Genomic DNA, 12,800 nt, shown 5'->3' with positions numbered 1-12,800 from the left:
AGTGCCTGGCCCCCTGCAGCCCGGGGCCCCTCCATCTGCATCCCAGACCACACTGGGCCAACCCGAGGGGAGGAGCAGGGGGGACACCTACGTCCACTCTGGTTAGGAAAAAGGTCAGAGGCCTCATGGGAGGTCACAGATGGGGTCAGGTCATCGGCTGACGACTGTGTCTCTTCCTCTTCTTCCCCTGAAAGCAAATCCTTCGCTATTTGTTCCTTTTAACAAGAAAGCAAAGAACGTGTTTGTGGTTTGTTTCGACAACCTCGAGATAACATGTAGTAATAGCGAGTAACAGTGCTAACACGGTGACTGATGCCATGAGCCCACTCTGGATGCTCCTCCCCCTCTGCAGTCAGAGAGGCCAGGCACAAGGGCAGGCCAGCACGGGGCCCTCCCTGAGCCCAGCCCTGCAGCCTGGGAACGAGGGAGTCCCCGCGCTCTCCACTAAGCAGGCAGTTTCCACCTCCACTGATGAAGCCCCCCTGCTGGCACCTGCCCTGTCAGGACCCGGAGGGCCCGGCCCAGGAGAACTGGGCTGCCTCTCTCCTCGCCGGCCTCCACTCCGCCCCTGCTCCAGCCCAGCCTGCGGCCGCTGGGACCATCAGCTCAGACCGTGTGGGGGACCATCACACCCGTCCTCAGTCCACGCACCTTGTCCAGGGTCATGTCCGGGAGGTTGGCTGCGCTGTCACTGCCCTCGCTCTCCCGCTCCGAGATGGGGTCTGACGCCTCATAACCATAGAGGGCCAGCAGCTCATCGAGGGGCATGTCGCTGCTCTGCAAGATTAGGGCTGTGTCAGGAGGGGCTGCTCGGGGTTCCGAGCCCCTCCGTCGCACTCACAGCAGCTAACCCCAGCCAGACCCCAGTCCTGCATCCGAGCACTCCCTTAACCCCGCGGAGAGGCAGGGACAAGACACCTGTGCCCGAGGTCCCCAGCCTTGAAGAGTGGGGCCAGGAATGGCCTCTCCCTCCACAGGGTCCTGCCCAGGCTTAACCCCAGCAATGGAGGATGACTCGACATCTGTAAATCTACCACCACACCTGGTGACGTCGGAAAATCAGAGTAAATCAGATGTCGGTAAAGGGAAAAACACGGCCATCCAAGAAACATCTGGTAAAATCCAACGTCCGCATCGGGTAGGGAGCAGTCCACCACGTGGATGCAACAGGACGCTGTCAGCCCTCGCCAGCAGCGCAACCCCACCCCAGCTGACCGAGAAGGGAGGCTCAAGCCCACCACAGGAAACGGACACAGTCGGACACAACAGGACGAGAAGCGGCCTGGGGAGGAAGACGCGCACGACCATCACCTTCCTCTCCAGTCCTGTCCCCGGGTCACCGCTTCTCACGCCTGCCTCTCTGCTCCTGACGCCGACATTGTCTGGCCACACCACGTCCTCACACCAGCAGCCCCCCTCACTCATCCCCCCGAGGTCAGCTCCTGCCCCGCCCTCGCCCCTCCCCGTGGAGCCCAAGCACCCCCTCCCACCCTCCAGGACCCCGCTAACGGGGATGTTCAGGATGCCTCTCACGCTTTCTAACTGTGCGCCTGCTGGGCAATTAACACAGGGGCCCTACGACCCCCAGATGCCTGGGACCCTTTCGCGGTGACTTTCCTGAGAATACGACGGCATTATTTCCGCCCTCCGTGCCAGCACGCGTGCTGAGGGAGGGAGTCACGGGTGGGGCACAGCACCCTACGGTTGCAAGCCGTCAGCGGGCATCCCTCCCCGCCACCCACTCAGCTGTAAACGTGCCGCTTCCCTCGAGGATGCCCTGTGCAACGTTCCTGATTGTATTCTCGCTCTCGCGGAGCAGATGTCGTTTTAATTTTCCGTGTGAGGAAAGGGGAAGCACCGGGAGTGCCTGCCACCCCCAAAGCGCGGGTTTGTGCGGGAGCACCTGAGTGTTGCGGCAGTGGTCCCCACTGCGCAGCTCCGCTCTTGAGGGACAGACCGGCCGGCAGGTGATGACAGGCCTCCTGCCGGGCGCCGCGCAGACGTCTCAGCAAGAGCCCGGTCAGCCATCCCTCCAGACAAACAACGGACTGTGCTCACTGCAACAGCAAACCTCAGGCTTCTGAGCAAGAAACTTCTTCGAAAATCTGGATCTGACAACATGAGCTTGATAAATTTGCAGTATCGTTTGTTAAGGTGACACAAAAACGGCAGTGTTCCTGCTTTTACCTTGGAAATCACGTTCTTTCCTAATCAGTTTTTTTGAATTTAAATTCAGATTAGTTAACACACAGTGTAGGATTGGTTTCAGGAGTAGAGTTCAGAGATTCATCAGCTGCATAGAACACCCAGTGCTCTCTCCATCATGTGCCATCCTTGAGGCCCGTCCCCCAGTCACCGCTCCCCCCAGCAACCCTGCTTCTTTCCTAGCGTTCGGCATCTCTCATGGTTTGCCTCCCTGTTCTCATCTTACTTTATTTTTCCTTCCCTTCCTCTACGTTCATCTGCTTTTTCTCTTAAATTCCACCTATGAGAGAGATCACATGGCATTTGTCTTTCTCTGATCTTAGTTTTTAAATATTATATCTGAAGAAAACCTAGGTGAGATATTTAATTAATACACGGCTGATTCCAGTTTTTGGTTAATTTTGAGACGTTTTAAATTCATTTTAAACTTTTTTAAGTTGTTTTTTCCTTTTCGAAGAGAAGACTTTTGTCTTTGGCTATAAGACCAAACTGGCACCAAGCGATAAATGGCACCAAACTAGGTAAATGCCCCGTGATTACTGCTTAAAAAAATTTAAAAATTCTCAATACTTTAAAGATGTCTGACGAAATCAGCGTTGATATTTTCACGAACTGAAAATTCACATGCCAAAGCGCTAACCCCCAACGTGACTGTATCTGGAGATGGACCTTTGCAGGAAGAATTACAGTTACACAGGATGTGAGGATGGGACTCTGATCCGGTGGGAGTAGGTCCTTAAAGAGACCCCAGACAGCTTACTTGCTCTCAGGCATGTGAGGACACAGAGAGAAGGCAGCCGTGTGTAAGCCAAGAAGAGGGCCCTCAGCAGAAACAACCCTGCCTGACCCTGAATGCAGACTTACGGCCTCCACAACTACACTGGTTAAGCCCCTCGTCTACGGAATTAACAAGCGAGGTTCTCGGACTTGGTAGAGTGAACTTGCATTTGCAAGATGGGCAGGCTGGAGAACCAGTACGCTGCAAACACCTCACCATGCAGAAGGTAATAGGATCACACAGCAAGTTCACCACCAAGAGATTCTAACAGAATCACGTCCGGAAAGTTCACAGGACATAACTGCAGAAGCCACTGTGCACCCGTCACAAAGCTGCCACTTACGGGGTTTGGGTGCAGCCTCAAGGGGTACCCACAATTGCCCGAGAAGCTGGTTAGGTACTCTCCCCTCTTCCGAGAACAGATCCGTATGAGACCAGATTTTACTTCAACCAAAAGGACAAATTAACAAGACCGCAGCTGGTTCTCATGTTCGCTCCTGCATTTACGAAAATATAAAGCTATTCCGCTCTTCTCCCCAACCTGTTTCTGGGTTTTCTTTTTTTTTTAAGATTTATTTATTCCATTTTTTATTACTTCTTTACATTTGATTAACACATAGTATATTATGAATTTCAGAGAATTTAGTGACTCATCAGTTGCATACACGACACCCAGTGCTCATTCCATCATGTGCCCTCCTTAATGCCCATCACCCAGTTACCCCATCCCCCCATCCCTCCAGCAACCCTCATTTTGTTCCCTATGATTAAGAATCTCTTATGGTTTGTCTCCGTCTCTGATTTCATCTTGTTTTATTTTTTCCTCTCTTCCCCTACGCTCCTGTGTTTTGTTTCTTATATTCCACGAGTGAGATCATACGATAATTATCTTTCTCTGCTTGACTTATTTCACTTAACATAATCTCCTCCAGTCCCATCCATGTGGATGTAAAAGTTGGGTATTCATCCTTTCTGACGGCTGAGTAATATTCCATTGTATATATGGACCACATCTTCTTTATCCATTCGTCTGTTGAAGGGCATCTCGGCTCCTTCCACAGTTTGGCTATTGTGGACATTGCTGCTGTGAACACTGGGGTGCAGATGCCCCTTCTTTTCACTACGTCTGTATCTTTGGGGTAAATACCCAGGAGTTCAATTGCTGGGTCATGGGGTAGCTCTATTTTTAACGTCTTGAGGAACCTCCATACTGTTTTCCCAAGTGGCTGCACCAGCTTGCATTCCCACCAACAGCGTAGGAGGGTTCCCCTTTCTCCGCATCCTCATCAACACTTTTGTTTCCTGTCTTGTTAGTTTTAGCCATTCTAACAGGTATAAATAAGGTGATATCTCATTGTGGTTTTGATTTGTATTTCCTGGGTGGCAACTGATGTGGAGCATTTTTCCATGTGTCTATTGGCCATTTGGATGTCTTCTTTGGAGAAGTGTCTGTTCATGTCTTCTGCCCATTTCTTGACTGGATTATCTGTTCTTAAGGTGTTGAGTTTGATGAGTTTCTTTACAGATTTTAGATACTAGCTCTTCATCTGATAAGACATTTGCAAATATCCTCTCCCATTCTGTAGGCTGTCTTTTGGTTTTGTCCACTGTTTCCTTTGCCGTGCAAAAGCTTTTTATCTTGATGAAGTCCCAAAAGTTCATTTAGTCCAGAGAGAGATAGAGAGTGAGAACATAAGGGAGAGGGGGAGAGGGAGACATAGAATCCCAAGCAGACTCCCGCTGAGTGCAGAACCCACACAGGGCTCGATCCCAATACCATGAGATCAGGACCTGAGCCAAAACCAAGAGTTGGACATTCAACCAACTATACCACCCAGGCACCCCCAACCTGTTTTTTAGAAGTTATTTTTTCATTTTTTTAAAGATTTATTTATTTGAGAGAGAGAAAAAGAGAGAGCAGGGGGAGGGGCAGAGGGAGAGGGAGGAGCAGACTCCCCGCGGAGCAGGAAGCCCAACGCGGGGCTCAATCCCGGGACCCTGGGATCATGACCTGAGCTGAAGGCAGATGCTTCACCGACTGAGCCACCCAGGTGCCCCTATTATTTTTTTTCAATTTTACAAATTTTATAAATTGTTTCTACTAACAATGCATTTACCATATAACCTACACAAAGCTCTTTGAAATCCTCAATAATTTTGGGGGCGCCTGGGTGGCTTAGTCGTTAAGCATCTGCCTTCAGCTCAGGTCATGATCCCGGGGTCCTGGGATGGAGCCCCACATCGGGCTCCCTGCTCAGCGGGAAGCCTGCTTCTCCCTCTCCCACTCCCCCTGCTTGTGTTCCCTCTCTCGCTGTGTCTCTGTCAAATAAATAAATAAAATCTTAAAAAAAAAAAAAAAAGAAATCCTGAATAATTTTTTAAGAGCATAAAGGGGGTTCTGAGGCCAAAAAAGAGAGAACAGCGTGTTTAATGCCTACAGCCCTAAAGCCCCAGGGGCACGACCAGGTCTGGCCTGGCCCCCCACGACCTCAGCTCCTAGCACAGCGCCTGGTGCTTCACAGACAGACACACAGCCAGTACTTGTCCCTGTGAAATCGGAGCAGCCTGCAGACTGCTTCCGCCAAACGCAGAAACGTGACATTGCCCGGGGGCCCCACCCACACAAGGGCAGGGGGACCAGCTCAGCCAAGTACCTGGGCGATGAAGTCCTTCTCCAGCTCCCCCTCGGGCCTCTCTGGGTCTCCCACGGCCTGCTCGCACTGCTCCCGGATGCCGTAGTTCTGCGACAGGATCTCTACGAGGTTGAACTGATGGTCCGCAGAGCCCATGGACACCACTGAGAAGGAGACACCAGCCTGCATGAGCCGCTCCCCCCACAGACCCAAGCGTCGTGCAAGGCGCAGGGCGGCGGGGTGGGACCCGACAGTGGCCCTGCTGTCACCAGGACAAGCCCCACAGCCTGTGGCCTCGGGCACACACACGGGGACGGCTGCATGCGTGTGCGCACAGGTCGTCAGCACGGTCCGTCGCCACGGAGGGCTGCGAAGGGAGGAGCACGCCAGCTGACTGTGCCGTACGCACGCACCAGGGGAACGTGGGGGACGTGCAGCCCTGGAGGCTCGGCCCATCTCCCTCGCACTCACCCCTGCAGCGGCGCGGGGAGGACCCCACAGACCAGGCAGAAACAAGCACCAGGGGAGCTAGGGCGGGCAGAGAGAGCAGAAGGCCCCGAGCGGGCCGGTGCCCCATGTGGCAGGCCCTCAGCTCCTGGAAGGGAGGGGGTGCTGGGCGCACACGTCACCGCAGGGACGGCACGGTGCGGGGGGACACACGGAGGCCCAACAAATGCTAGTCCTTCCTCCAGCCTCCACAGAACAACAGCGCAACCGCCCGCAACGGGCCAACGGGGGGCAGATGTGGCCAGGTTTTTGGTTTTCCCCAAAAAACCAGGATGCGTGTATCGCTCTCTCTCCATTCCGGTCTTCTTCGGTAAGCCAAATTTAAAGAGAACAAAGACAAAAGGCAATGGCGAGGGCTCCATCCACCCAGGCCAGGGAGCAGTGAAGGCTGAGGCTGGCCTCCTCCCTCCACCTGGGTCCACACGCAGCAAGAGGGGGAGCTGCAAGGGGCCACCTTTGGGAGCAGGGGGTGCAGAGCACCTGGGAACAGTGCCCACCCAGCACCAAGCCCAGTCTTCCTGCCTTGGCTAAGGTGCCTGCCAGGCTGGCGGGCCACCCCAGGCCAGAGGCCGTCTGGTGCTCTCCTGGGCTGCCCTGCCCCCACTAGAAGACGAGGAGAGAGTCCCGGCCGCTAGGCCCACACCCCTGTCCTTGGACTCTGGGAGCCAGCACACTGTGTCCGGCTCTGCCTGGCTGAGCAAGACGCTGTCTCTTACAACCACAGAGGCCCTGGTAGCCCTGGGCAGTGGGAGGGGAAGGGCACGGAGGGTACCTGCTGCGGTCTGCAAGCTGGGCTCCCCCGGGCACAGGCTGTGAGCGAGGCAGGAGGCCACACCAGGGCTCTGCCTTTCCAGTGAGGAGGCCTGCGGAGGAACAGAAGCAAGGTTGGCTCGGCTGGTCTGGAACCCACTGGCAGATGTCTCTGCAGGACGCCGGGGAGCAGGTACAGCTCAGAGCCCGACTCCCCAGGCAACCTCAGGAAGTGGCCTCAGCTGGGAGAGTCTCCCTTGGCTTCTATGACAAAAGTGACAGATTCCCAGAATCATACAAAAAGTCCAGGGACCCAGATAAGCCAAAACAATTCTGAAATAGAACAGTTCCTGATTTCAAAATTACTACAAAGCTACAGTAATCAGAACAGCGTGGCACCGACATAAAGCTAGACACATAAGCCAAGGGGGCAGACTTGAGAATCCAGAAATAAACCCACAGTCGTACTGCCGACTGAATCTCAACGAAGGTGACAAACAGCTCAGTGGGGCATGAACAGTCTCTCCAATAAATGGTGCTGGGACAACAGGAAGTCCACAAGCAAAAGAATGAAGACAAGTGCCTACTCACACCACACACAGATGAGCTCAAAACGGACCCAAGACCTTCAATATGAGACCTAAAACCTAGAACTCTTAGAAGAAAATACACGAATAAATCTTCTGTTACCCTGGACACACACATGGTTTCTTAAATAGGACATCAAAGGCATAAGCAACGAGAGAAAAAATACACAAATAAAAACGTTTCTGCCTGAAAGGACATCACCAAGGAAGTGAGAACACAACCCACAGAGGGAGACGAGGTCTGCAGATCACGAGAAGTGACCTGCATCTGGAATACACGAGGAACTCTTACGAGTTTACCTTTCATGAAAAGGCAACTCAATTTAAAAATGGGCAAAGGATCTAAACAAACATTTCTCCAAAGAGATACACAGGTGGCCAATAAGCACACGAGAAAATGCTCGTCGGAAAACACAAATCAAAGGAGGGAATGCAACGCTAAGCAGGAGGTCTGAGAGGCAGTCGTCGGTCCTGCAGAAGGTAAGCAGGGTTAGGACAACCCAGTAAGTCCACCGCTAGGCAGACACTGAAGGGGTCAGAGTCTGTCGTCCCAACATACGCCATTCGGCATTAGGGTTATTCTGAGGTGAAGCCAACTGAGCAAAAACAGACACAGGATGACCTCTGCGTTGCCCCGGCCTGCTCCACAGCAGACATAAGTCCCCTGTGGGTGCTTCCCCTCCTGCCCCCAAATCAGGCAGGGGGCAGCTTAGCACGGAGCTCGTGTGTACAAACACACCTTACTAACTAGCCAGGCCTTCCACTAGCTCCCATGACCTGGTGCCCAGACAGACTCTAAGTCCTTCTGTGTCGTGACGCTCAGTCCACGTGGGCCACTCTTCTGTTGACATGCCCACAGGAGCCCAAGCCCTGACCACCCCCTGGGTTACTCACTGTGACTTCACCTGCGGGATGTGTGCTGCCTGAGTTAATAAACTGCCTACTTCTCTCTCAATAATCTGTCTTTTGTCAGTCTAAATCACAGGGCCCCACCTGAAAACCGAGGAGGGGAAGGGAAAGAGATGCCCAAGGGAGAAGAAACACACATCTACACTGAAGCTCACACGTGAACGTTCATGGTGGGACCTTCACGAGAGCCAAAGGTGAGAAGAATACAAATGTCCATCAGCTGATGAAGACAAACCAAAGCAGAACACAGGAGCGTCCCGCGGCCTCGAGCAGGAGCCAGGCGCCCACACGCACTGCCCCAGGGACGGACCCCGAGCCCACGACGCTCAGGGAGGGAACCAGACACAGAAGGCCACACGGGGCGTGAGTCCACGTGGGTGACATGTCCAGAACGGGCCCATCCACGGACGGGAAGGGGGCTCGGGGGGCGGGGGCGGGGGAGAAGTTGGGGAGGGACCGTTGATGGGGGCAGGGACGCTCAGGGAGGGACGCGGACACGGAAGGCCACGCAGGGTGTGAGTCCATGTGGGTGACATGTCCGGAACGGGCTCATCCACGGACGGGAAGGGGGCTCGGGGGGCGGGGGCGGGGGAGAAGGTGGGGAGTGACCGTTGATGGGGGCGGGGACACTCAGGGAGGGAACCAGACACAGAAGGCCACGCGGGGCATGAGTCCATGTGGGTGACACATCCAGAACAGGCTCATCCACGGACGGGAAGGGGGCTCGGGGGGCGGGGGCTGGGGTGGGATGGAGAGTGACCGCTGATGGGGTAGTGTTTCCTTTTGGGGCGATGGAATGTTCTAAAGCTGACCACAGATGGTCGTACAGCTCTGAATGTACTGAAAACCACTGAACTGTGCACGTGAAAATGAATTGTATGAATAAACCTCAGCAAAGCTGTCTGCACACACACAGAAAAGATCTGAATATATAATAAAATTAGGCTTAGGGTTTAGAAAAAGTTCTCTAAGAATTTCCTCGCTGGGTCCTCAAGAAAACCTCAAGAGGTTGTGTAATCCTTCACCTATTAAGAGAAACAAGGAACTAAGCTCAGAGAGATCAAGTCACTCGCCCCAACTCACACAGCATGTAAGCAATGCGATCACAAACTCCCACTCAGGCTCTGTGACTCAAAGACCCTTTACAGACCCTTCACTGTACTTGGCAGCACGTAAATGGAAGTTCAGCAAAGCCCGAGAAAGGGCTGGGACACGAAGTGGGTGCGTGTGCGGGTCTGTGTGTGGCGCGGCCTCTGCCCACAGCATGGGCGGTTCTGAGCTCTGAGCAGGCTGTGTCCTAGGGTGGCAGAGGCGGTCGGTGGGGGGGACCTGCCAGCAGTGGCTGGAAGCAGGCAGGGAGCAGAGCGCGCAGGGACCTGCCACAGGCGGCCTCCCCTTCCAGGAACAGCCTTAGCCCACACGGTGCGCGGGGCCAGCACCCTAAGTGTCCTCTGACATCACCTGGGCCCTCTCTAGGACCCTGCAGACCGCTGATACACCAGCCTCCCTGGGCTCCCTTTCCCATCTCAGCCGGGGCAGGCTTTCTGTCTCTTGCTACCATAGCTCTAACAGGAGAAACGGAGCGAGGGCAGAGTCTGGACGGCCCATTTTCCAGGGAGAGTTAACTCCACTCCCATGTAGCACCCACCTGCAGCAGGGCCTCAGGTGTGGCGGTCTGAGGTCCCCGGCAGGGTCTGAGGAGGACTTGGCCCTTATCTGACATGGACACTCAGGCAAAGGAGCAAAGAGGAACAGCTGGGAGGGACAGAAAGGGCAGCAGCAGGGAAGCTCCATCCCCTAGGGCAGGGGGCGGGGGCTGGGGGTGAGGGGGTGCTGCTCACAGCACCCAGTCGCCCCAGATCCCCAAGTTCATTCCCAGATGACTCCAGGTTCCTCGAAACTCACCAAGGAACTCCCCTGCCCCAACATCTGACCTCTAGATGCAAGCCCACCCTCAACAGTGGGATTCCCAGGCGTTCTACTTCCTCTGCTCAGAACACTCTGGATGTTTCCATCAGAGTCAAAGCCGTCCATTTTGCAGAGGTGGAAAAAAACAGGATTGGGAGGGGGCTTAAAGGAATTAGGAGAAAAGGACCAGTAGAGATGTGGTCCCAGAGCAGTGGGGAACCCAGGTCTTGGCAAGGACAAGGCGAGCTCGTCAGTCCTGTCTCAGGTGGACCCTGATGGACCCTCGAATGCGGAGGCCAGTCACTGGGAGACTGGAATGCAGGGGCCCTTTTCCCCGGGCAGGTTCCTCCCACTGCCCTTCCCAGCATAACCCACAGCGACGACGTGGCAGATTCCACACTCCAAACTGGCGGCACCCACGTGCTCTCCTCCCATTGTGACGCTGGCATGCCTCCCCCCTCCATAAGTGGGGTTCTGGGGACCTGGATGGGTCTGGGACTCTGGGCAGGGGGCTCCATGTGACTTAAAATGCAGCTCGGTTTCCATCGGGTCTCTTCTGGGACAGTCAACAGCCACCACGCTGTGAGGAAGCCCAAGCCACACAGAGAGGCCTGGGGAGGTGTCCCAGCCAGCAGCACCCCGTGTGAGCAGGGAAGCTTCCTCCCCTGGGGTCAGCTCCAGCCCCAGCCACCAGCCAACGGCCACGGCATGAGGACCCTGAGTGAAACCTGCCCGACTGAGCCCAGCGAACCCTCCATACCACAGAAGGTAAGAAAGCAATCGTCATTTTCACACTGTGAATTTGAAAGTGATTCCTTACACAATGACAGCAGGAAGAGCCTCCACCTACACCCGGCGGCCCCCCTCCCCAACACTTACGCTGGGCCAGGTGAGGAGGCGGCCCTGGGTGCACTGCAGTCAATGGGGAAACAGGTTCTGCCCGTCTCCACCCACGCGAGTTACCTGTCTCACCAGGACGCAGAGAACAAACAAGTGGGAGCAGAGAACAAACAAGTGGGAGCGGGTATACACAGTACTGAGGGAAGAAGGCGGAGTCTCTCCGAGGAAGAAATGGAAGGGAGCCAGAGAGCGGGAGTGGGGGCAGGGGGAGATCTGCGGGGACCACATCACTGAGCAGAGGGTCATGGGGAGGAGATGCACTTTACCCCGAGGACAAAGGAAAGCTCTGGAGGATTTTTGTTTTGTTTTGTTTTGGTTTTTTTAAAGATTTTATTTATTTGAGAGAGAGAGAATGAGAGAGACAGAGAGCACATGAGAGGGGGGAGGGTCAGAGGGAGAAGCAGGCTCCCCGCCGAGCAGGGAGCCCGATGCGGGACTCGATCCAGGGACTCCAGGATCATGGATCATGACCTGAGCCGAAGGCAGTTGCCCAACCAACTGAGCCACCCAGGTGCCCTCTTCTTTTTTTTTTAAGATTTTATTTATTTATTTGAGAGAGAGAGAATGAGAGAGACAGAGAGCACATGAGAGGGGGGAGGGTCAGAGGGAGAAGCAGACTCCCTGCCGAGCAGGGAGCCCGATGCGGGACTCGATCCAGGGACTCCAGGATCATGGATCATGACCTGAGCCGAAGGCAGTCGCCCAACCAACTGAGCCACCCAGGCGCCCGCTCTGGAGGGTTTTAAGTACAAGACAAAGAGTGTACTTGGGTCTTTCACACACTCATCTGGTATCCTGAGGCAGGCAGGACGAAGCTCTCCCATCTTCCCTCGAGGCGCTGTCGGCAACTCCAGCAACGACAGAACTCAGGCAGCTAACGCAAATCAGGCACTTACTGGGAGCTTACAAACTGCCGTCTTTATTGGTTAGAGACCGCTCATTACCAGTAACTTCGTAAGGGTCAGCTTTCCCGTGCAAGCCACTGGGCCAAGATCTCGGGAGACCTCTTGACTCCAGGGTCTTCCCATTTCAGAGATGGGAGAACAAAGCTGTGAACATTCAGTCACCTGCCCAAGGTCACAGAGAGTGGGAGGCTCCAGCTCTGCAACAGGTGCCCTGGGCAGGGGCTGGCTGTGGCTCATCACTTCCGACATCTCCACACTTCCTGGTCCTTTACTGACCAGTCTCTCAGGCCCTTCAGGACAGGCACTGTGGCGTCTGTGCTCAGAGTCAGACCCTCGGGGCCTCACACAGAGCCAGGCACACGGGGAAGCTCACACACAGACCTTCTCCTGCGAAACCAACGCAAATTCACTCAACGGGGCAGCACCGCGCACGGTCAACAGGTGGGACAGAGACACGCTGGGCAGCCGGCTGCTGTGAGGGTTCCAGGGGCTCTGCACCAGGCAAGGCAGAGTCAAAGCCAAACCCCGAAGCTCTGCCAGGCCAAGCATGCTGCCCACCCACCACCCGTGTCCCTAACCAGGAGCACACCAACTCGCGACCACCACACTCCCACCTGGCTTCTGCCCCTGACCCCCTAGGCCAGCCACTGCCCCCAAGCGGCTTCAGTTCCCCTAAACGCCCCCTAAGGAAGGAGAACTGTCTAAGAACCCTCTGGGT

The 12,800-nt window shown here is 54.9% G+C and overlaps 1 protein-coding gene across 3 annotated transcripts in view; it reads right to left on the bottom strand.

Annotated features, from left to right (window-relative positions):
- MIER2 (MIER family member 2) overlaps positions 1-12,800 on the bottom strand; it is a 23,452-nt gene that overhangs the window by 10,196 nt on the left and 456 nt on the right. For 2 of the 3 annotated variants that reach the window (XM_034996970.1, XM_034996971.1), the window contains exons 2-5: positions 6,896-6,986; positions 5,638-5,780; positions 652-777; positions 92-215 (exon numbers count right to left, since the gene is read on the bottom strand). In XM_034996970.1, coding sequence (XP_034852861.1) covers positions 92-215; positions 652-777; positions 5,638-5,780; positions 6,896-6,986 — 484 coding nt within the window. Of the gene's footprint in view, positions 1-91; positions 216-651; positions 778-1,903; positions 2,436-5,637; positions 5,781-6,895; positions 6,987-12,800 lie in introns of those variants that run through there. The other variant, XM_034996972.1, reaches the window with a different exon arrangement.

The sequence above is a fragment of the Mirounga leonina genome, unplaced genomic scaffold, assembly GCF_011800145.1.
Source record: "Mirounga leonina isolate KUSES-001 unplaced genomic scaffold, KU_Mleo_1.0 Mir_94, whole genome shotgun sequence".
Taxonomy (NCBI): domain Eukaryota; kingdom Metazoa; phylum Chordata; class Mammalia; order Carnivora; family Phocidae; genus Mirounga; species Mirounga leonina.
The sequence above is the reverse complement of the archived record's forward strand: the minus strand, read 5'-3'. Positions and strand labels throughout refer to the sequence as shown.